The sequence below is a fragment of the Filicampus tigris genome, chromosome 16, assembly GCF_054856515.1.
Source record: "Filicampus tigris isolate MCC_2025a chromosome 16, RoL_Ftig_1.0, whole genome shotgun sequence".
Lineage (NCBI taxonomy): Eukaryota > Metazoa > Chordata > Actinopteri > Syngnathiformes > Syngnathidae > Filicampus > Filicampus tigris.
In genome coordinates, this window is record NC_141232.1 from 14,207,663 (window position 1) to 14,233,550 (window position 25,888).

Genomic DNA, 25,888 nt, shown 5'->3' on the forward strand with positions numbered 1-25,888 from the left:
GTCAGACTCCGCCTATGTTGTCGTTTACTTCCACCTACATCATGCAGTAGCTTCTCCAGGTTTTCCTGCAGCTCGAAAAAGTAGACAGATGTGATGAGTCCCTCGCAGGATTTCGTCAGGCAGTCCCTTGAGAGCTCAGCGATCTGGTGGTGGATGAAGCTGAGAACTCCATCGGCCAGCGGGAGAACATTTTCAGGAGCGTAAGCGTGGATAAACTCTGCAAGCCTCCCTTCCATCTGCGCAGTAGCCTAGTGGAAAGAAAGGGCAGAGGTTTGATTGCGGTAATGGCGTCAGGCCCATCTGGGCTTATTCAGTAGCCAAACACAAATGAACTCAGACTCAAGAGTAAAAAGGGGATTTCTGTTTTGAGTCGTTTACGCTGTACAATGTCAATTTGAATTGATTTGTCTCAAAACGTTAACTGTAATTGCACATGAGGCTATTTTATGGGGGGCTATAGCTTTTAGCTCGTTTCCTTTTGATACCAATTTGAGCTTACTGAGACATTAAAAGCTAACGAGGTGAACAATGAGACAAAGGTTTTTGGCAGTGGTTGCGCTAGAGCAAGCTAGCTAGAGCTGAGTTACGTATCACTGTGGATTCAAATGGCATCCTAATCATGGAGGAGAGGTTCATTATATGGGCTAAGTAACACTGATCAACAATTGTATTTTTAGTTTTGTAATCAGAGATGCAAGTAAACTTCTAGATTCATGTTTTGTGCTGATTCAGAATCTGCCCTCATTTTTTTTGCTAGAAAATCAGGTTTTCATAATAATAATATTTTTGTAATAGAGATATTTATGAATTAAGGGTTTGGTTCAGCAACAGGTCAAATTTTTTGATGAAACGTCATAGCTATAAATTACAGCACATGGTAAAATCTGTAATGTGCAAGCTTTTATAGGTCAAACCTAAAAACAAAAATGAAAAGATCTCAAAAAGTTGATGCGCTTGAAAAAAAAAGAGTAAAGACATTTTTTAAATCAGCACTACAAATATGTGTAGGGACACATAAAACCATCTGATTAAGATTACTTGTTGACCAGTGTTGGTGGGATATAAAGTGCATTCTAATTAGTAAATAAATTAGGGGCAAGCCTAAATGTGGGCTTTGGCCTCCTCTGTTTTTCCTTTCACTTCCTTGTGTCCATTGTCTCATTTTTAGTTTCACTTGTGTCTGGCTGCATTTACCCGACCCCTTGTGTTTTCCACCAATCACTTCACTTCTTCCACATGTCTCCAAACCTGAGTGCATCAGCTTTTGTCCCTGTGCTCTTCTTGCCTCTAGTATTTTTGCATCTCAATTTTTCATCCAGGCTCAAACATGCTATTTGACTTTCCCGCACATACTCCCGCTTGGCTTCATGCAATTAGATGTAATACTGTAGTACTTTTGCACATGAGTCTCACCTTGGGAAATCGCTCCTTGTACACGTGGTTCATCATGACTATCTCGTTATCATAGCAGGAGGAGGAGCGTCCTGGGCTGGAATGAGTTATCAAAGAAACGAAAAGTGGAATCTCATCTTTTTTCATGAAACACAGCTCAGAAACATGCACATCTTTGAGACAATGGGCTTGTCTGTACATTGATTGAACTTTGCAAGGGCAACCCTGTGCAATTCTACTTTTCTGCTATCATGATGGCACTGCTGACCTGAGACTGCGGGAGCGTGGGCGCATGTGTGGAGAGGAGCGTCCGCCGTCATCATCTGTGATGCTCTCCGTGCTGCCAAAGTGCTTGGATAAGAAGTGGAGCTCATCCATGGTGGGCTGGAACGGCAGCTGGTGCAACCGCTCATGAGAGGAGCTGGACGACTGGAGAGTAGTGGGACAAGGGAGGAAGAGGACGGGAGAGCCAAGGGCGGAGGAGGAACAGGAAGCACGTGGTGATGGGGAAAGGAAGGGGAGGCCAATGTTGAATGTTGAAGAGGAAGGGAAACAAGAATTGGGTTGATCAGAGAAAAAAAACAGTAAAAGCGGATGTATGGTAACAAACAAAACAAAAGACTGTTTGAGTACAAGCACCCACTACAGCAAAACAATGACACTTTGGCCCTCTACACTTGCCAACCGAATTACTTCCTGGTATCATGAGTCATGACATGAAACTAATTAGTCCATCCAATCATTTTCTTTACCGCTTATCTTGTTCAGGGTCATGGGAGTAACTACAAGTATTTCTGTATGTAAAACTTAGGTTTAAAGTGGGAGTCAACCCAAACATATTTTTTTCAAGAATATGTTCTATGCAGGCCGACTAGTTGAAACAAGGCATTCTGATTAATATGAAATATGAGTTAAGCAGCAAAATCTACCCGTTTTTAGCCATCTCTGGGGGCGGCCATTTTGTCACTTCTGTTGACTGAAAATGACATCATAAATGCTCAGGGCTCAGAAAACGACCAAAGATTACTTAAAGAGCGTCAGAAAACAGCTGAGCCATGATTGGACATTATCTGAGCCCTGAGGGTCTGCGATGTCATTTTCAGTTGACAGAAGTGACAAAACGGCCAACCGCAGAGATGGCTAAAAAGGGGTGGATTTTGTTGCTGAACTTATATTCCACAAACACAATATTAATCAGAAATGCTGTGTTTCAACTAGTGGTCCTGCATAGAACATATTCTTAAACAAATATGTTTGGGTTGACTTCCGATTTAAAGCAAAACATATTTGGTTACAAAGCATGATTATTTTTATTACTATTATTAGTTATGTACAGTAATTTCATCTAAAGGGAAAACATTTTCTGGAAAAATATCAAACATTTGCATATTATACAGAATGCAATGCTATACTTCTTCACACTTGAGGTGCGATGCAAGAGCTGCATCACAAATTCTGTTGTTAAAACTGTCAGAGAGGTATTTAACTAGGCTTAGCTGCAGTTCCTAATACTTGGAAGCATTTCACATTTTTTAGCGCACTCATGTAGCAATTTATGGTCAATTCATATAGCAGCACACTTCTACACCACTGTGAAACTACAATAATAAACAGTTAAATAAATACCCCTATGATTACGTGAAAGAAAACTGTTATTATCTTTGTAAAGGGATAGGATCTTACTACATTGGACATGCATTAAGCAGTTGAGGAGTGCATTTCCGTCCGTGTTAAAGTCCTGTGGAGTAAAGTGGCCTGCATCTCAATTTAGCTTGCCACCCTTATCACGTCCCAGTTGTTCCACCAGCCTGGAGCTAACCACTCCCCGCTTTCCTCCTCCTCTTTCCTCCAATCACAGCCAGATGGCAAGCAGCTTCCTAAGTCTGCGACACAAACTTACACAATAAGACACATACCAAAATACAGTGTGGCAACTACAGTACAGCTAATTAGGAAGAAGCAATTACAATTAGTGGGGGTCCATATTATAGATTTTTGTGCTATAAAAAAGAGAACAAGATGATTACCGGTAGTATCAATTTTTTACACTTAATGCTACCTATAACATGTACAAAAAAACAATTCAATCTTTTAGATAGAGGAAATGAAACTGGGGCGTCACGGTGGACGACTGGTTAGCACGTCCGCCTCACAGTTCAGAGGTCGTGGGTTCGATCCCGGCTCCGGCCTCCCTGTGTGGAGTTTGCATGTTCTCCCCGTGCCTGCGTGGGTTTCCTCCGGGTACTCCGGTTTCCTCCCACATTCCAAAAACATGCATGGTAAGTTGATTGGACTCTCTAAATTGCCCCTAGGTGTGATTGGGAGTGCGGATGTTTGTCTCTGTGTGCCCTGCGATTGGCTGGCAACCAATTCAGGGTGTCCCCCGCCTACTGCCCGAAGACAGCTGGGATAGGCTCCAGCACGCCCCGCGACCCTTGTGAGGATAAGCGGTATCGATAATGGATGGATGGATGGAAATGAAACTAAAAGACTTCGATCATGTATCAAATATGCACACCCGCTTATATCTGGGGGTATGGGGGTATTCAGAATTAACCAATTGTTATATGGGAGTCAACATGCACCTGACACCAATTGAAGTGTCTCTGGTTAAAAAAATAAAAGTTATCTGTTCTATTCTGCTTTTTCTGACATATTTGGAAGTGTTCATAAGCCTCCAGTTCCGGCTGAAGGTAAAAAGTCCCAAAGCATGACGCTGCCACCAACATGCTTCATTCACCTCATTATCCAAGTTGTTTATTTTTACTTCTGCTCAATGGTGGTAACATTTTTGAAATTATTTATCTTGGTCACATTGGGTTTTTTTTGTTGATGTTTAGTTGTTTAGTCATTTGTACAGTTATTGCTATTGTGGGTCAATTACTGCCACAATTCATCTTAAAAATATTTGAACATGATACTTGTACTTCATTTCTAGTTGAGTCACTGTTAATCCATCTGATGTATTAGAATGGGAAAATGAGCTAAATAACTTAAATTTCTCATCTTTACAGTTGTTGCTGCTCTGCATGATTTAATATGGTTAAATGGTTCAGTGTATACTCGTATTGCTTTCCTTGCTTGTTTTCCCTTGGTACTCCAACTGCTTTACACAGTCCAATGACACATCTTGGGTTATTTATCTTAAACTATTACATTAAACATTTAGAAGAGGTGCGAATGAGAATATGAATGATTAATTGTCTCTATATGTCAGCCATATGAATGACTGATTAACACTCTGCATCTTAACCCCCCCACCCCCTACACCCTGCCTCCCCTCAGTCCTCAGTTTACCAATTATCATGAACAAAATTAACAGCTCAAAAATGGTTGGCTGTCTTTTAAAGTACTTGCTGAGTCATTGTGCCTCTTTAACTGGAATGGAGGCTGACTGTTTTCAATCATAGTTACTTACTGTTGAGCTAGGAGTGTTAGTGCCATAACCAGATGAGGGCAAAGATGCTAAAGACCAACGTCGTCCATCAGCTCTGTTGAAAACACAAATGCAAAAACACTTATAGGCGTTACACATATTCAAGCAAATAATAGAACACTTGCGAGACAAGCTCTAGTTCGAACTATTGTACTTGACACATTTCTTTATTCACTGAGCATTTTTGTTTTTAGTTTTTTTCTGGTTCAAAATGGTTTGCCGTCTTCCTAATGAGCCTCCTTGCTCTCTCTTTCCCTATCACCACAAGCCACAGCCCGTTATAGTCTTACATTTTGTTTCCCAGTGATTTGCTCTTTTCTATTGATCTTTTGTTACATTGGCTTTTTGATATAAAGACTATTAAATTATATGTTTGCTGTGTTTCTGCTTTGGGGTTGCAGCTGTCACAAACTGGAACATTTTGAACATCCAGGCTAATCCTTAAAGAGACAGACACTAACAAAAAAACAAAGGGAGGAGCTAACAAATTCCGACTACGTACTTTGCTACTGTAGAGTATCTAAGATTACTTGAGTATTCACTTTGCTGATGACTTTTTACTTGTTCAGTCGACAGAAGTGACTAAATGGCCGCCCCGTGAGAGTGCTAGATTTTGCTGCTTAACTCATATTCCACAAATATTAATCAGAATGCCGTGTTTCAACAAGTGGGCCTGCATAGAACATATTGTTGAAAAAAATATGTTTGGGTTGACTTCCGCTTTAAGTACAGAGTGAGTACTTATGACACCCAAAACTGCCAAAAACACATTCTTTGCCTTGACAGTGGCAGGCAAGCAAACACATTTGATCAAGGAGGAAGTTCAGCTATGTGTCTGACTGGGGTATACAGGGGTAAATAACAGATCACAAAGTATTTCAGTCTCCAACATACATAATGCATTCAAAACTACAGCATCAACTGCTGCTCTTACACAGCATCACGTCGCACTGCGACGAATCATCAAACACCCCCTGCTGCTCTTCATGAGGCCGTCAAGAGCATCATCTATCCCAAAGACTTTTCTGAGTCTTTGTTATTAAAACAAAAAAAATCTGTGGAGCTTTGTCATTCACATGCTATGCCTGGTTTTGTTGAGCATTTACAGCGACATATAAAGGAATCTCATCAGACTGAATAGTCCACACAAAATTATTCTCTCAATATGATTGGCTGTCAATCATTGCTTCTGCTCATCACAGAGGTTGGGTGGCTTTGTGTGCATAACAGGTCTTTCACTCCAAAATGGAACATAATTGACACTGTCCTTTGTGTTACATGTAAAACACATAATCACAAAGAACGGAACTGTATTTTTTTTTTATGTGAAACTGCTGATGTGAATTTTGTTGCCCATTATGGATTAACGTTGCCATATACTGTCTGCAAATGTAACATTTTGCATGACTATAGGACTGCATTTTCTGACATTTCTAGTATAACATACAATAACAAAGCCACACGTGGTTGCATACAGTATTTGTGTGCCGCCTCTGAAATAGTTCAAATGTATATTTAAAAAAAAAAAAATACTGGTAATTAAAAAAATAAAATAAAATATAAATACTCCACACTTGGACAAAACCACCTGCCCATTCACACCAGCACAGTGGGCAGTCGATAAACAGAGAGGAGCTGTGAATATAATGGCTTGGCCCAGTCACACATGAGTCAGCCTGTTAGGCTGCCAGAATCTGCGAATAGAGCGAGAGGCTGCCTGTTTCCCAGCATGTGGAAGACCTCACACAACAACACCTCCTGGATCTTTTATCCGGTGCGCACTCGTTATTGCTGTTGCCTGCCCTCCTTCCCCACTCACTCTCAGTCTCTCCACAGATCAATGCACAAACGTAAAAATGAGTAAGCATTACACTTGATACATTTTAAGTACTTTGTATGTATAGTGACCTTCTGGAGGAGGCAAAGGAGAAGTGCGCAGGGTTGCTTGGAGAGAAGTTTCTCGGGCTGTCCAGTGGACTGCTCCCTGCAGGGACGACAAGGATGAAATACAAGACAAATAGGAAGAAAAATGAGCAACTGGTACACAAATCAAGCTCTTTTCACTGTGAACAAAGCCAAATTATCTCTGAAGAAGCCCGATAGTCAGTGTCAACTTAATAAATAAGAACTTTGAGGGCAAATTGGAGCATGGGCCATCATTGATTTAATTAATCAAACTTTTTCAAACTTTCATCAAACTGAAACTCACCGAAAAAAGTTGAAATTGAATCACATTCCTCCTTGGAGAGCTTCAACCTTCATTGATATCCACACTAGCCTGAATATGTATTTTAATGTCCAAAACAGGTATGTTTGATTATAATTGAATGTGTTTAGAATTTTCGATGAAGCGGCAAAACTGCAAAACTGGTTTTGGCGGATAATATACTCTAATTCTATAGGTCATATTTTGGAGTGGGGCAGCACGGTGGACGACTGGTTATCACGTCCGCCTCACAGTTCAAAGGTCGTGGGTTCGATCCCGACTCCGACCTCCCTGTGTGGAGTTTGCATGTTCTCCCCGTGCCTGCGTGGGTTTTCTCCGGGAACTCCGGTTTCCTCCCACATTCCAAAAACATGCATGGTAAATTGATTGGACACTCTAAATTGCCCCTAGGTGTGATTGTGAGTGCGAATGTCTGTCTCTGTGTGCCCTGCGATTGGCTGGCAACCAATTCAGGGTGTCCCCCGCCTTCTGCCTGAAGACAGCTGGGATAGGCACCAGCATGCCCGCGACCCTTGTGAGGATAAGCGGTGTACATAATGGATGGATGGATATTTTGGAGTGATATTTTTGACACACATACCGCTGTTAGTGAGACTGATTCCTGTTATTGGCATAACTGAGTGCATGTTTTTAGGATAATAGTTAACTTTGTCATATACAGTCTTGTGAATATGTTTATGGTATATGCATGCTAAACCTACAGTACATTACTTTATAACAAACAATTTGTTAATTGGGAGTGTGTGGTGAAGGCGGTGTAAACATCTTCATGGACTGTTAACATTTATCGTGCACTCTTGTACTCAATTCTTGTGAAAACACGAGCACTCATGTCTTGCCAACAGTTTTTGATCAGTAAGTCCCTTTGTAGTTCTAAATGGGGGCATTCGTGCTTAACACAATACAGTACACTCTATTGCAAATTAAATGTGATTGTCAAACAAAATGCTAAACCTTGTACTATTTGTTGGAATTCATACAGAAGACCAAAGAAAATACTGTAATAATGATCCTAGCTATAGTGTGGCGTGCCAGTGCTACTGTACTTACCGAGGTGTCCGGGGAGAGGCAGAGGGGAGTGTGGGCGAGGCAGAGTGGGGGAGGTGGTGGTCAAGATGAGGCTTTTCCTGTTGCTTGTTCGACAGCTACACATAAAAACAGAAATATACACATACAGTGCGTTACTATATATTAACACCGCTGGGTTTATGTACGCCAATATGTACAGTATCTGCACCCAGGTGCACATATTGTGGAAAAAGCGGCTATGCCTACAAATGTTGCTCAATCAATCATGTGCGCATTCCCTGAACGAAGATGGGAAAAAAAGTAACAAGACACGTGAGAGAGAACAAATTATTCAAATTGGTTAGATGAGAATCATGAAACTCAAGAACCTATTAAAACTTGACATTGCTTTTATGGACTGCAACACAGAGATGTAATATCGATATAGATTCAAAACAGAGAAATGTTTTCTTCATTCTGCTACATTCAAATACTGCATCCCGTGGCTAATCTGGCATTCATTTCATCATTTGTGTGGTTGCAAATGTACCGCACCAAAAAGTTGTAGCAAGCTTTCCCCTGCACTGCAACATGAGGTAACCTTGCAAAATCTGCCCAAAGTTGAATTGTATTTAGTAGGCTATTGCTCGGGGTTTTTCGTAAGTAGCACCCTGTGACATATACTTAACTGGTCGTGAGATATTTATTCTGTTTACAATGTAAAATATTACCTTAAGGTAACCCAGATTCAATAAAAAATAAAAAAATAAACATCATACTTGTACACAATTGTAAACACGTGTTGACTCCAGAGCTAATACCATGAATAGAATGCCTTCAGTTACATGCATTTGCGCCATACACTTTCTGAACTGGGTCAATTACATTATATCATTGTATTTACACAGCAATTCCCGATACCCAAGGGATGCTCAAGTGAAACTGACTCTCACAAAACATGTGCATGCACACATTGAACAAAACACCTCAGTCCTTGGTAGAAAAAGACAATAGAATAAAAGAAAGCAGTGGGACTTTTTTATGAATTCTCAGTGGTGTGATTAATTAAAAGAAAAAAAAGACGTGGACACAAACTAGCATCTACACCTCAGGCAAGTCCATAGAGCAACAGGAACTGCCTGTTTATGATGCGGCTTTCAAAGTGATGCTCAGAGTCCTTTAAAAAGTCCTTTAGTGGTCGCTCAAGATCAAGTGAGGGCGGGAGGGAGCGATAGGCACTCAGCGAAATGAGCCTGGAGAACACAGGCAGGCACGAAGGATGCGTGATGATAGAGAAATCGAAAGTACAGTATATAGTGGGAGGGGATTAGCTGCTCATAATCCTGACCCCAATGCTACATGACGAGAAGTACAGAACCTCTGCAAAGAATGGAGGGACTATCAATTCAGAAAAAGGACTAGAGGGCATTTTTATGCAAAACAGGGAATATAATCAGAGGCAACTCAAAGCACTCCCAGTGGTACTCATCACCCTTGTAGGCGCAAGTCAAACATGACCTACATTTTTCTCTCACACAAACGTGGTAGGAAGCATCTTCAGTGCACAAACACAACACAATGCACAAATAAACCCCATCGGTACTGTGTGGTGTATAATTCAAATACGGGCCTTCATTCTCTGTATGCTTCTTTGACAGCAAGGCAAGAATTTGACTGTGATTAATATTCATCAATACAAACCACACATTCACACCAGTCCACACAAATGGCGGTCATCGATACATTTTCGATACCGCTTGCCATCTGTAGGGTCACGGGTGAGCTACAGAGCCTATCCCAGCTGACTGCACGAGACGCAGGAATGGTCGCCAGCTAACCAGGGCACACGAGAAAAAAAACATTCACACCCAGAAAAGTATTTAGAGCAGATTTGGGCGAAATACAGCCCACATTCTGTGACGGGCCCTCGCAGTGATCAGTGTGTCCAAATAAAAGAAAAAGGGAAGTGCCGTGCCTTTATTTTCAAAGTTGTGCTCTTATTTTCTGTGCACTCATTCAGGCGTTGATACAAGCGAGATAGCGAGCAAGGGATTCGCTTTAGGGACTATGCAGTAGAGAAAGGACATGAGTGTAAAAGCTGGAAGCAGAACTCTGTCCTCCCTTCACTCCATCTGATCAGAACACTGCTCATAGCTTTGTTGAATATCAAAATCATTTACCAAGCCACTGAAAGGTCAGACACAATGACATTTAAACACACACACACACACAGTGGGATATATATATATATATATATATATATATATATATATATATATATATATATATATATATATATATATATATATATATATATATATGCACACCCGTGATGGTTTTACGTATTGTATTGTCAAACATCAAACACTCAAATCTTCTGTTCAATCTGGGGTGTTACACTGCAGCTGACAATAGCAATATCTATCAAACATGGATACATTTAGTGCTAATGGGAAGGACCTATCCTCAAACGTGTTCTCCTATGAGACAAGTTCAGTGTGAAAGAGAGAGAGCGATATGGTGCGATACGGAATACTAGTTCCATTACTGAGAGAGGAAAGATGAGAAAAGGGCCCTAAAATTCAGGAGCCGACGGTAGAGGATGTACCTTGTTGCAAGGTGTTCTGCAATCCACTCGAGGGAAAAGCAGCACTTTGCAAAAGAGATTCTCCAGTGTGATTCAGGTAACGGTCTCACAGTGGTTTTCCCATAAGTGGCTGAGTGAACTCGAAAGGCTTATTTAGTTACAAGTGAGGTGTGTGGCTTCAGAAGACACAACCACACACACAAGCATGTCCTGGCATTACCCCCAAATGACAAAGCAGAATCAGACCAACACCAGTATTTTCTTTTACAGCATATAGAGTACAAAACCAAGCAAACAATACTGGTAACAAATAGGGATGTCCCAATATCGGCAATATCGTGATATCGCAATATTAAAATTGCCACAATATATCATCGTCATCATGGCACGATATTAATAGCAGCAAATCTGTTTAAAAGCCAAAGTTGTTTTCCAATTGTGCAGTTCCAACACCGTCTGGTGGTTAGTTTGTTAGTGCAGTTTAATTTGATGCCACCTATGTTTACGACCCACGCTAATCGCCAGTAGGAGCCCATGACTGGCCAAGCTTATTTCTTTGTGAATGCTTTTATTATGTAGAAAAACAGAATATTGTGATGTTTTTTTGAAGCAACACTGTGTCAAATGTCAGTTTTTGTTGATTATGTCGGCGCCATGTGGACAAAAGTGGTAGTGTTTTGACAAAAGTCAACCACATTGCCCATGCGCGCCAGCGTGTAGTGTCGTGAAATCCTGAGTTCTCGCTGGCCTGCAAGTTGGACTGAATTACATTTCTATTTCCAGTGGCTGTGTGAAAGATGAATAGGGATGAGGTAATGAATCAAATTTTGTTTGAACAATACTTTTGTTTTTTTTGTTTGTTTTGGGGCTTCTGCCATGACACCAGTAATAGCGCGTAGACGTTCGAATCGATTTCCATCCTTCTAGCGAAAGGAGGAAGTGAGTATGCCGTAAAGCAATTCAGGACATTTATATTTTTTTAGAGTGCCAGGGTTGCTCCCATCCTCCTCAAAGTTGCTTAGTGCCAGTAAAAATGAAACAGACCCCCCCAGGGCATGACAAAACTCAACTACTTGTAAGTCAATGCTTCATCCAAATAGGTGTGAATATTTTCATTAAGGTCGAATACTTGCCCAGTGCTGCCTTAATATATATATATATATATTTTTTTTTACAATATTGTGAACTTTTAGATAGTGTCGTGAGCTTTTTATATATCGCCAACCTCCCCACAATAGAGTCATAATTATCGTATCTCGAGGTTCATATTGTGATATTATCGTATCGTGACATTTGGATATCATGACATCCCAAGTAACAAAGCTTCGCTTCAAAATGTGTAGAATTGCAGAGTGTTTTGTTGAAATTAAGTGACAAGAAGGATTACAACATATATTGTTGTACGTTGTGTACTACTCCATGTTTTTGGGATTGTGTTGTTTTGTGTCACATCAGTGTAGAACAACATGTTTTTACATGATTGTGTTTTACCGTACAAATTGAGTCCCAGCATGCATTACATGACACCGATTTGGAGATGCAGGCAAGGAGTGATTTCTGAGTGGTGCATAAATACTTGATTAATCATGCTGAGGAAATTCAGGGATCCTGCGGATCACTGTCAGCGGTAATATAATGGTACAGTTGGTGTTTGAGAGTGTGTGGAAAAACACCACTTCTGCAACGGCAATGCTGCCAGAAACTTGAGACACAAGTTACAAAGTATCCTCTTACAACGTGAAGGATGGGGCTTGAACCCATGATCTTTGGTTTACGAGACCGACACCTTACCACTTGTCCGCCGCACTTTTGATCAACAAAAGTGAACCGGGAAGGGTCAAATATTGCCTTTGCACATGTGCACAGCGGTGACTGGCCAATAAAGGGCAAAAGGGCACCACCCCGCCACATATAATGGTCACCACATTCCTTTTCTTGAAGACGAACAAATAAAATAAACGAAAACTCCTGCTCAGGAATGTAAACTAAATATTCTGAGCAGGATGAATAGAATACAGTGAATGACAAGTAATTGTTACGTTCATCTCTGCGGTCTGATTTCGTGGCATACTTCCGGTGTGGAGGGCATAAATCTTTCCGCACTGACTCTCGTTAAAAGTCTGACATGCGCAGTAGGTCATGCGCAGGATAGGACCAAGGTGGGGCACTACACATAGTAGTATTGTTGTATCTAACATATGCGTTACGACTATCGACCTTTTCGCTTCTGGCTGTGCTGCGCATGAATGTGAATGAATAAAAGAAGTACTCGGGAAACCAAATGAAAGTAGCAGGAGAAAATAAAGGATGAAAGAGTGAGAGAGTAAAAGCCAGTATGCGTGTCTTATATGCTCATACAAACTCGGCGAGCTGAGCCCTAATGGGAGAGCGGACACAGATATCACCCAAGGGCCCTTCACTCTATCTCAGTCTTTCCATCCTTCACCTCTTGCATAACCTCCCACCCTCTGCGCGTACTTCATCCTTAGACGTCTCTCTCATTTGCATCTTGGAGTTTGCGCACATATCGTGGTGGCTTATAGCCAGTGGGAAGTGTATTTTTCATAAGTGCAGGCTTGTTGAACTGTTGATTCTTATATGACATCCAATCATATTCACTGCGATTGGCTGGATCCTGTCTAGGGTGTAAACAAAGTCAACTGGGATAGGGTCCAATACACCCGTGATTCGAATGAGGATAAATGATATAGAAAATGGATAGATGGATGGATAATCATATTCAGATAATTAGCTTTCTGCACAGCGCATACAATAAACTGCACACTAACATTGCTCTGAAGTGGAAGTTGCTTTATTCCTTGATTTAGTAGGAGACAAATCAAGCCATTATGAAATGCTCAACACAATTTCTAATAGTGCCACTGCCGAAAGAAAAGTGCTTTAATATCGTCTCAGATGTTCACCCTATTGATGTCACAGTGATTAAGTCCTGGAAATAGTTCTCAGCTTATTTATTTAAGAAACAGAATGAGGGCTAGCGTATGAATTTTTGCCAGAAGACTTTACAGTTGCAATCCTACCACTGAATAAATCACCAGTGTGTCATAAAGCAAATCTGAAATATCAATTATCATCAAACAATACAAGTGGATATGTGTTGCTCTGAAGATGGATTTATTGGAAATGCTTTGCAATATAACGCACTATGCATTAAAAGCAGAAATACTCTGTAAGCATTTTCGATCGGGGGACGCAAGGCATTCTCCGATTACCCATGTCACCACACTTCCGAAAGGGGAGAAACTACAGTTTATGTGCCAAAGTCATGCACAATCTCCAGCAAGTCTAAGGCTGCGTCCAATCTGATTCAAATCAGTTTCATCCTCAAATCCGATTTTTAGGGCTGACTGTCCACACAGTTTTTAACAAGTGTCCAAATCGATATTTGTCTCTGTTCGGGCTGGGCCACGTCATTGACCCAACTGCAGGTTGCTGTAGCAACCACATGGGAACGGAGGCGTCGTCCAGCACGCGTAGTGTCCAACGTCATATAATTGTGACAGCGGCAACACATTAAAGACTTTCAAAAAGGGACTTGTTTCGATACATACCCTCATGCTTTGCTTGTATGTATCTCCCGACAGACCGATAAGGCAACGCGTTTCCTCGTGTGTCCACGGACTGCTGTTTTCAATTTTTTCGATATGCTCCATCCTTTATCGCTTCGCACTTTGATTGTCGCTCTCTGGTCTGGCGCATTGGGTCTTAGATCGCGTAGAAAGAAGTCACAGCCAGTCAAAACTAATTTGCGTGTTTGGAGCTGTTCAGACTGAGATGCATCCCGTCCAAATCGGATATGAATCTGCCTCACGAATGTGGCTTCAATCCGTCTGGCAAAAATCGGATTTCAAAGCATCGGATGTGCTTTGTGACTGTTCGGACTACAAAAAAAATTGTTCACCCCATCCAGATTGAAACTGGATGGTTTCAATCTGGATGGGGTAAACAATTTGGGCTGGCAGTCTGAAAGAGGCCTGATTTCTGTTTGGTTTTTGGCACAGGTGATTCTCATCAACCGGCAGGTAAACGAGCTCAGTTGAGTAGAAGCACCTGTGGCTCAAGTCAAACTATGGCAGGGTTTTTACTTTGTGGCCCTGAATTTGCCATCCCTGGTAAGGAGAGAAAATGAGAGCAAGCCACAGCATAGAGACTCGTAATGTTCACCAGTCCCAAAAGAAGAGTCATAGTCAAGTCTTGAGTCTTTAATGGACCAGTCTAAGTCGATTTGCAAGTTTGAAAAATTAGCGATTAAAGTCTCTCACGAGTCCGAATCCGAGTTTTTAGTCGCCACCCCTGACGCAAATTCTGCAGCTCGTGGGGCACAACATGACAATTGCTCAATCTCTAATTTCTTGGGGGAAAGGATTACTTTCTTGTTTCCTACTCGCTATTACTGAAGTAAACAATTCCGTGATTCAAACCAACGTCAGCATGCACACAATGAAGACACAATCGCAAAGCAACATCATGTCTTGCGTCATTTCACTGCAGTTCCCCACGTCATACCAAATGTTAAGTGGCCACTTAATTATGCCTTTTAACCCCACTTGAAGTGTGCTATAAAAGGTCGCTGTTGATAGAGCAATGACGCAGGTTACCATCCAACCTACCTAAGCAGAGCACCATCCGCTTCCCGTCTTTGCCGCTTAGTCCTTTTAGCACGTCGGAACATGTTGGGTGCAGCCGATTGTGACGTGAGCTGTCAGAACGCAGCAGGTCTCCCAATGCACCACAGAGCTCCATCCATATTTAAAAGTGGCGTGTATGTGTGTGTGTGCGTGTATGCGTGTGTGTGTTTGCAGAAAATCAAAGCAGGGAAATGAAGAGGCAACAAGGGACTGAGGGTCATTTTTCCAAGATATGCTTGTGACATTTAGGACACTTTTTTTTTCCTCTGCTTTCACTTGCGTTCACTTTAAGATGAGTTAAAAGCTTTTACTTCAGGCAATGGAAACGATGAATGAATGAATGATGAGAGCAAATGCAGATCTAAGGTCATGTGGACTGTTACATAACACGTTGAACAGTCGTAAAAGATTTTGCAGAAGAGCAAAGCTGGGAACAATGCGCACTGTGAATTCTCAGAATGGGTCTGCAGGGTTTACCCATGAATGGATGCAGGAGGCAGTCAATGTGAAGCCGATGAACTCATCTATAATGTATGGTAGCTGTTCATATCCTACAAGGGGAGATGGGATGGGGTACGAAGTCCAGCCTGCATTCAAATGAAGGATGTGTCAAGTATTGAAAGAAAAATGTCAGTGGTGGAAAGGCACAAAAAAAAAAAAAAAATCAATGGATCGTAAATGGTTCAATTCAGGTTTGATTACTCATTGTGACTCCTAGGAAGGAGGCACTAAAGGGGGACAAGAGAAGACCATGTGGAGGCTGGTGGCAGATCCCAAGGGAAAGACTGAACACGATGAGACCCAGAAATAGATTGGAAAATTGTTACAACTCTCAGGTCTGGAGAAAATTAATCCATACTGGTTATTTTCACATAGCGGTTCCATAAAGTATACAGTATGAATGTCTGGTTGGTATCGCTTAACCTTCGCGAAAATAATTCGCTAGATGAACACGATATCTTAGTACACAAATTCCCTGCAAATAAATTTAAAAAATTCAATTGACTTTATCATGTTGTTTTTTTTAAAGGCATAATTTAGTAGGCACAACTTCATATCAACATTTTCATTCAGTAACTGTCTCTTGCATTTAATTAACATGCCTCCACTTATTTTGTCTAGTCAAATTCAATCTAATGTAGTTTACACTGGTGAAACGTTTTGAGGGCATCCCTTTGGGCCCTTCCTTGAAGACATTGCGCTACAGTACAGTAAGAGTGAACTACACTGAAGAAAATGATGTGCTGAATTTACTCAATTTTATTTTGTCAAGTGGTTGCACACAATAGAATCATCTGGATTTAGATACATTTTTGAAGTCAATGTATAGTCTACTTAAAAAAATGATCTGGATCCAGATTATATTTCGTGCAACCACTTGACGGAATGAAATTGAGGAAATTCAACACACCATTTTTTTCATTGTGAGTGGTGCACTTCCATGGTAATTGGTTTAGTAACTGATTGCATCCCAAAACATTTGCTCGTATAGAATGTGAACACGTACATCTGTTGTACATGATTAAAATGTGTTGAACTAAAATATCGTCGCTGTCCTGTGAAAAACACTTATCTCCAATTTTGGAAACTTTTTTAATTTTCACATTAATGCGATGTCTGTAACGCTGAAACACCATTCATGTATAAGAAAATGAAAAAAAAATATGCAGATAAGTGTTTTTCACTTGACAGCGACGATATATTATTATGTTATATAATCTATAGTCAAGGAGAAGAGTGGTTGAATTACATCAGTTTGCTACATTTTAATCATGCACAACTGATAATGAAGTACTATTTCAGGGCTTATCAGCTATAAGTATCAAAGCCTGATCAAATTGGCAAGCAATACTGTGTGGCAGATAACTAGTCACATAACTGTAAAACTATTTGCTTTGCAACCATCTGTCCATTTTGTGTGCCACTTGTTTTGTCTATGATGTGGGGCCAAGATCAGCAGACTTTGGGTAAAGGTAGCCTGCACCTTAGACTGGTCACTATTTCATCATAAGGCGACTGAGGTTAGGTCATTGAGTGAACCACTACCACTGACCAGTTTTCTCTAGATTTTTGAACAGGTATGAAGAAGGACTGAGAAACGCCAATAGGGAAGGGACGTGAGACTTAGCAACCAAAAACGTGTATTCAGCACCACGGACAGCATCCAGACTCTGACAGACATCCCAGCATCGCTCCACCTACTTCACACTCGCGCCACATTCCAAACCACAAACCCCACTGAGCTTCCTTCAAGAAACACTCTTCAGGGACAATGGCAACAATGGAGGGAGCGAGGACAAAAGGAAGGGAGAAGTGAAAGTAACACCCACCTGCTGCTCTTGCGAGGCAGTGGCAAATCCTTCTGGAAGAAACACAAACACAATAAAAGAGATCAGGTACAGACAAATCCATAATATCTGTGCAGGTGAATTTTGTACATGCAGTGCACACAACAGGAAGTACAAACACATCAACATTAGAGAACACCAGAGTATGCAAATGCTATCTTGTGCATTATTGAAATTATGTTAGGCTGTTTTTAAGGAAATAATATTATTACACATTGGGGCTGCTCGATTATGAAAAAAATATTAATCACGATTATTTTGGCAACAATTGAAAACATGATTATTCAAACGATCACTTATTTTTTGGTACAAAACAAGAAAATGTTAAATGTAAAAAATATAAAGACAAATAAATGTAAGTAAGTTCCTTTTGGACCTAACAACATTTATAAAATTATTTACAAAAATTCAAATATGTTAACAAACAGTTGGATATAAATGCATATTAATAATCATTTTTTACGATTATGCCAATTTTGTAATTGTGAAGTGTAATAATCGTAATTGTAATTGAAGTTTGATTAATTGCACTGCCCTATCACACATTGTTGATTTCATGTATCAACATTGCTACAGTAGTAAATGCATTACACCAAACAACCTTCTGGTGGGGTAATATCTATTTCTATATAACAGTTTAAACAATGTCATCTAAAAACCTGTTCTATGAAGACCAAAATACAGTGGCAACAGTTAACAATCACATGCTTGGTCTTCTCATTGAAAGACGATGAAAAGTGAAAGAATGAAACAGAATCTGTCACATTTAGACCAGTTCAAACTAAATTGTATGATTTTTGTTCGAAATAGAACAGAAAGCAAAAAAATTGCCTTTTTTGCTGCCAAGTCATATTATATATTGACTGCATATATTTGAAATTGTAAGTATTTGAAATGATTTCGCGAATATATATTCTTTAAAATATTGGGAAAATACATTTGAAGAAAGCTTACTGACATTTTACTGCCTTTAAGTTTTGTTTCTGTGGCAGGAATGGGAAATGTTTTCCTTTTCCTTACAAATGGTAGATCCTAGTTCAAACTGTACAAGGCCATGATCAAACAATGCAACATCACGTGTACACAAACATTTATTTGCACATAGTCATTAATTTCAGCCACACTTTCCCCCTTTTCTCTATCCTGCCCCTCCTGCGTCCATATGGGCAGAGCAGTATCATGCCAACAAAACCTGGTGCTTAATAAACAACACGGGTGGAGCACAGAGTGAGAGAACAAGAACGTGAGAGATTGTGCCTGAGGTCTTTGCCTTAAAGGGGGGGAAGTCAACCCAAACATATTTTTTTCAAGAATATGTTCTATGCAAGCCCACTAGTTGAAAGGAGGCATTCTGATAAATATTGCGTTTGTGGAATAAGAGTTAATCCACTCGTTTTTCGCCATCTCTGGGGTCGGCCATTTTGTCACTTCTGTCGACTGAAGATGACATCACAACTGAGCCCTGAGCAGTTGTGATGCCATTTTCAGTTGACAGATATGACAAAATGGCCGCTTTTGCTGCTTAACTCATATTGCACAAACGCACTATTAATCAGAATGCCGTGTTTCAACTAGTTGGCCTGCTGGGAACATATTCTTGAAAAAAATATGTTTGGATTGATTTCCGCTTTAAGCCTTGAATATACCCTGGCTCATCTCTATTTATGTTTGAGGGCCTCAGATGAGAAGCAATGCACAACATACTAGTGTGAGATACAATTAATGCATTGGCAGCTTCACACCTTCCTTTGTCATATTAACATTGTTTAGGTGCTGTTAGCAATGTATCGGCTAACTGGTAACCACAGACTATAAAATTATAAGCAATGTAATGATCGCTTGGGGCTGGTGTGTGAGTCGGGATGTGGGGTGGGGGGTTCAATATGTGGTCAGCAATTACCTCTGGAGGCAAAAGGCTGAGAGTCATCACGATAAATAAACGTTTCCTCTGCCCGTGAGCGCACTTCCCTTACGCCAGCATGTCCTGAGGCTTTACAATACAAGTTAATAAATCCGTCTTCACAAGGACAACCGAATATTTGAGCGCCAGGGATCCCTCCTCACTTTGTCCTTCATTGATCAGGCTAATTGACCCTGAGCCGACACGGCAAAGAGACGACTTCCAAGAGCAAAAGGCATTGCCGCAGGCTTTGCGCCAATGAGGAGGGTTAACCATATACATAAGTCTCATCCTCCATCATACCTTTTTAATTTAGGTCTACATTGGTGTTTTGCCTATGACGACAGAAAGAGATATCGCGAAGGAAACTTGGGTTTTTCTTGCAAACAGGGACTTTAAATAACAAAAAGTGTTTTTAAAAATGTGTCAAGAATTCCACCAACAAAAGGTTTATGCTGGCATTTCGGTAAGCACAGACTGTCTTTTATATACCGATATTGGTGTCTTGAAATACGAGTGACCTGACATACGAGTTCTAAGAGATAACTGTTGTCATCCGGACAATTTTTTTGCTTTGACTTGAGAGCAAGTTTGAGATTCAAGCACTGGTGGCAACTCAATTCACATCATCACAAGCAGCAGTTCGGCAGCTAGTGAACAAATAAAAAATTAAAAAAAAGGCTTCAAACTGTTTACTGCCAGAAGCTGAAGTTGACTGTTAAACTAAACATAAAACAAAGAGAATTACACATGCATTTAAAACAAGCACATAGCTTTTCTGTAGACACATTTGCTTGGCTTAATGCCAACATATATTGCAAAACATTATACGCAAGCTAACAAATAGCATCAGTGTCATAATGTTATAATCCTTGAAGCAACAGATATTTGAAACATACTGTAGAGTAGAGCAGCATAGAATAAAACTATACTCACGGACATGTTCTTTATCCTCTGCAAAGAACCACTAATATTATATCGCGGCTTAAAGTGGAGCAATCTGTAATTGTTTTCTTGTATATCCAATATGTCTGTATTTCATTACGTCAGGTAGCCAAGATGTGCACACCAGAAGGAGCATCACATTGCGCTTTGAATTGGAAAAAGTTTCAAAAACTGCTTAATTCTTTATACACTATAAAATGACAATAATACTGTATGGTTTTTTAAGTACTATATTATGGAATGCTCTTTTTCTTAAATTGCAAAATATCATCCTTGTTTTTGGGGCGGCTAACGTGGATTCCATTCATTTGAATGGGGAAAAATCATTTCAGATATGGATATTTTGAGTTACGAGCATGGACACATAACGAAATAAGATTGTATTTCAAGGCACCAATAATATCAACCAAGTGCGTAAGAGCATTTAAACCAGTCAATCAAATACACATTTTGATAATGTGTGGAAAATATACTCAATGGGCTCCATTTGCATGACCGCCGTAAATCCAGTCCATTAAGATGGTCTGATGCCGGCTGTTGATACACTTAGGAATGAAATATGTACATCTGACATGCACCGCACATGTTCACCGAGCTCAGAATCTGTCTGCCTGTGTCCTCGAGCAAATTCACCAAAATCGCATTAGACTAACTGCAGCAGTATCTAGATGTGGTAATCCATATAGAATGTGCATTAAATATATAAATAAATAAATACTTAAATAAATAAACACATAATTCAAGCATTTATTTAAGTGAATAGAGCAGACAATGGTTATTTAGCTGAATTTGTGTAAGTCAAACCTGTGAGCATTTGCTCACTGTGCCTCTGAGGGATTCTTGACTCTTCAGGCATGTCTAGACAATAACAAGTTGGCACATTAAACAAAGTGCAGCTGTCTATAGGATTTGTTTTTTCCACCTCAGGAACTTGAGGGGAAATTTAGGTCAGCCTGCATTTATTGAATGTTGTGGTTGCCTCTGTAGGGCATCTTTCCGAGTCTTTTTGGCAGGAGGAATAAGCACCAACTGCCAGACGAGGCATACTTATGATTGCTCCAAACTGTACTCACAAACTGGCATGATTATTTTACAACCACATCAGATGAACATGTCAAAGCAAAGATCAGCATGAATGTCCACGTCATTCCTTTTGTTCATCTCCAACATCTGTTGTTGTGACTGAACAATTCAATTGACTAACCCACTAACTGGCTGTGATGGAAATGAAATTAAGAAATGGGTTTTCCAATACATGCTTACACCAGCTGAGTCTTGGAAATTCAACCATAACAACACACGCAGTCCCTCCCTTTCTCATATGCGTGCTTTCACTAGTTTGAGGACGCACGCTCACAATGAACAAGTGTCATTCCTGCAAACATAGTTTCCTAATGAAGTCAAAACCATAGAGTGAGTCCAACAAGGCCGCAGACTGTGTGCTCTAAAATCAAATCTTCATTCAAACATGGACTTAATTAGCCTACTAAAAATTCAACTATATTAATTTAATTCTCCATCACTCAACATTATAATGCCTGCTATTGTCAGCTAGGATTCCTTGCAAATATATATATATATATATATATATATATATATATATATATATATATATATATATATATATATATATATATATATATATATATATATATATATATATATATATATATATATACTGTATCAAGCTTGTCTTTGGTCATTATGTCAGGAGAGCACATGTGTCTGTTTCAAGCCCTTAAATAAGGCAACAAACCCACAAATCGGCCCAATTTTGGGTCCCAATCCTAAATTTATGAAACCCTGCTTCAAATAAATGAGATCCACCTGATACACTGTGTCAACTATTTTTCTTCTGTGGTATGACTGCTGCTTCAAATTCCTATTGTTACAGCATAGTTGTTGCCGACATGATGTTTTGCATGTGGGCTTTTTCAATACGTCACCTGCCCTGTTTCTGTCAAAGCATGTTGACTTTGACAATGAATAACCTCCTTTATGATTAAACCCTGGCACCCATACAATTGTGCGCACTCCCAGGGCATGTTCTCAAGATTTGAGTCACCAGTCTTGATGTGTTATTTGAAAAGTCACTGAACCCAAAGCAAAAAAGTGCAAGATGTGAAAATGTCACCATTTCTTGTACATTTTCTCTTTTTTGGACTTGTCATGAATTGCAACAGATCCAGTTGATTATCAGATACAATGTTTGCTGCTAACAAGTCCTTCAATTCACCTCACCTCCACTAACACAACAAATGTGAGCATTGAGGTCGCACTGCACAAGGAACCAATCAGATGGTGCTTTGGGCGTGCCAATCTGCCTACGGAGGCAGGGCCAGTCGTGAAGCAAACAGAGAGAGAGAAGCACGCTGCAGCAAGCGCGAATAAAGCAGTTTTTAATTTATCGGCCTTAAAATGAAAAAAAAAAGGCAGATGCCGATAATCGCCAAAACGCCAAATATTGGCCCCGATAATCAGCCCGGCCGATAATCGGTCCATCCCTAATACAGATCATTTGAAACAGGTGTGTTGCAGCAGGGAGAGATGGAAAACATGCAGGATAGGTGCCCTTGAGGGCCGGACTTGGTGACCCCTGCCGTAAAGCAATTCAGGACATTTGTATTTTTTTTGTGTGCCAGGGTTGCTCCCATCCTCCTCGAAGTTGCTTATTGCCAGTAAAAATGACAGACCCCCCCCAGGTCATGACAAAAGTCCCGTTCAACGACTTGTAAGTGAATCATCAAAAGAGTTGTGAACATTTTTTATTAAGGTCGAATTCTAGCCCAGTGCTGCTTTAATTGACCGATGTGCCATCCCTCCACCAAATTTTATGATTTTATCTGTTTTATGATTTTACTCTTACACTTTACACTTACTCGGTTAGCTGTATCTGTCCTATTAATTACTGTTTTATTAAGTCAAAACGACTGCCGTGGGAACAAGTCATAAAACACGAGTAAAACTTAGAGGCTATATCACTCCTCAGAAATACATTCATGAAAACCGACAGCACATCTCTAGTTTGTATGCTCACACACGCATTTCAGATTTAATTAAATTGTGCACTGTCCTAATGTTTTAGTCACACTGCAATGTCAATGAGTGCCAGCACAGTGAGGCATGATCCTAAATTCATATTTGTCATTTTGAAGCAATGCTTCATGGATGTGTGGTCCCTTGCCCCTAACTGCAGGGGAGTGGGATGTGTCACCATATGGTGCACAAAGAAATGTGTGTATGTAAAAGAGAAAGCACGACAGTTGGGTTGATAAGACCCAAGGGAATGACAAGGCAACCAATCAGATGTCCACATACAATTTTACACTGCACGCACACACAGGGCAGACAAAGGCACCAGAATAGCTAAAAGTCAATCATACACATCTTTTCTTATACATGCAGAAACTAGCCAGACAATCGTCACGTCACCTAGCAATGGCTTTCATGAGCCTGACACTGTGATGATACATTTCTCTGCAGCTCGGTATACATCATGGCAGCACAGCCAGGAGTTCAGTCGTGGGGATAATGAGACATGAAACCATCAGCACGCTTCACTCCTAATCCTTCCTTGATACCTTTCTCCTCTCTCCATCCTTTCTCGCTCGTAATAAGGGTCAATTTGCCACTAACCAGCTTCAAAGTATCATTTCTAGCATTTGCTAACAATGCTAATTTGTGGTTGGCATGTCTCTAACTGAACAATGCTAATTTGCGGTTGGCACGTCGCTAACTGAATGAATAAATGGAAATAAATGCAAAGAGGAAAGCACACCGCATGCGCACAAGAGGCTGCACACCGCCCGGCAGGCTGCTCATCTCTGCTCAGTACACTTGACTGAATCATACAGAGATTGAGGGTGGGGGTTGTATGACCCATGATTAAGCAGGAAGCTTCATATCGGATAAGCACAGTGGTTTGAATCAGCACGCATGGGCAACAATTCATTTGCAACATTTTGTCAAACGCACTGTTTGACCGACATAAGCTCTTCTGATCATATCCACAAGCCTACTACTAGGACAGGAGAACCTCGCAGCAGCAATGATGGGCTCAAGAGTCCATATGTTAAACAACACCATGCGACCCCCCCAAAACCACCACCGTCCCTTCACTTTTGGGTGAAGATAGGTAAATACCATCATAAATCCATTTTTAAGGGAAATATTTTTTAAAGGCAAAATGTCTTATAAAATGCCCATGCTGTGCAGCTTCAAGCTCCTCCAATGTGGAATTTTACTTTTTAGGTAATTGAATTTGGGTTTTGTATTATTCCTGTTGCTTTTAATATGTTTGACTCATATTTTGTTATTATACCTAAGTATATAAATTATCCATCCATTATCCAAACTGCTTATCCTCACGAGGGTCACAGGCGTGTTGGAGGCTATGCCAGCTGTCTTCAGGCAGTAGGTGGGGTACACCCTGAATTAGTTGCCAGCCAATCGCAGGGCACACACAGACAAACAAACATTCACAATCACAATCACACTTATGGACAATTTTTCAATTAGCCCCTTAAGCTGAGGGCAACTTTTGCCAAAAACGACTAAAAAAGGTGCACCCTAAGTAAATGGGTTTTGGTCTCTTTTTGAAGATAACATTTTGAATTTTTCTCCCAAACAGTCAGAATCAGTGTAAGTGCTCCTGTCACTGAACTATGGATGTTTGACAACAGAAAAAAAAAAGGCGAATCTCGTGTTAGTCTAATTTCTTTTCACAAAAACTGCCTTGAAAATGAATTTAGAATGTTGATTAGGACTTGAAAACACTACAGGATCAGAAGCTTGAGGTCTCCCCAAGTTCCAATTCAAATTTGACAATAATCCTACAAAAATTGAGCATTTTACACATGTTTTCCGAAGGAAAGGTACAGGCGAACCCCAAATGTTCCATTTGGGTGACCTGCGCACCCATTGTGAATACTTGTGGGAAAAAGGGTGCTATGCTTTTTTTTTATGCTACTATGGTGTAGTTCTTTTTTTGCAGTTGTTTTGCCATTACACGCAAAAAAAAACAACAGCAAAGGAAGCTTCGCGATTGCAGAGTTTTTTTACGCACAGAACACAGGAGAACGAAGCACGAAAAAAAGGCGTTTACGCAACGAGGTTTTTTTTTTTCCAAGAGGATTTGTATGACACACCCCATATCGTTGTCTGAGGAATTTTATTGGCTATCCAATGCGTCCGTCACCAGTCAGTTCTGCTGTGATTAGCCAAAGCTACGTAAGGATATATAATGGGAGTCACTTTAAGGGGTGGGCATTCCGTCAGTACTTAGGTAATGTTCATCAATCTGTCTCTGACTGTTTTGCTGGCGAATGACTAATAATGGGAAAATTGAAAAAACTGATGGACTAAGCACCGACGGAAGTGTGCTTTCGTCCATCACT

The 25,888-nt window shown here is 40.4% G+C and overlaps 1 protein-coding gene across 1 annotated transcript in view; it reads right to left on the bottom strand.

Moving 5' to 3' along the window:
• Positions 1-25,888, bottom strand: part of LOC147134886 (microtubule-associated serine/threonine-protein kinase 1-like) — a 46,193-nt gene that overhangs the window by 18,556 nt on the left and 1,749 nt on the right. Inside the window, 7 exon segments of the mRNA XM_086055131.1 lie at positions 39-248; positions 1,414-1,489; positions 1,661-1,821; positions 4,811-4,883; positions 6,737-6,812; positions 8,106-8,200; positions 17,630-17,661. Of these exon segments, the coding sequence (XP_085911257.1) occupies positions 39-248; positions 1,414-1,489; positions 1,661-1,821; positions 4,811-4,883; positions 6,737-6,812; positions 8,106-8,200; positions 17,630-17,661 (723 nt within the window).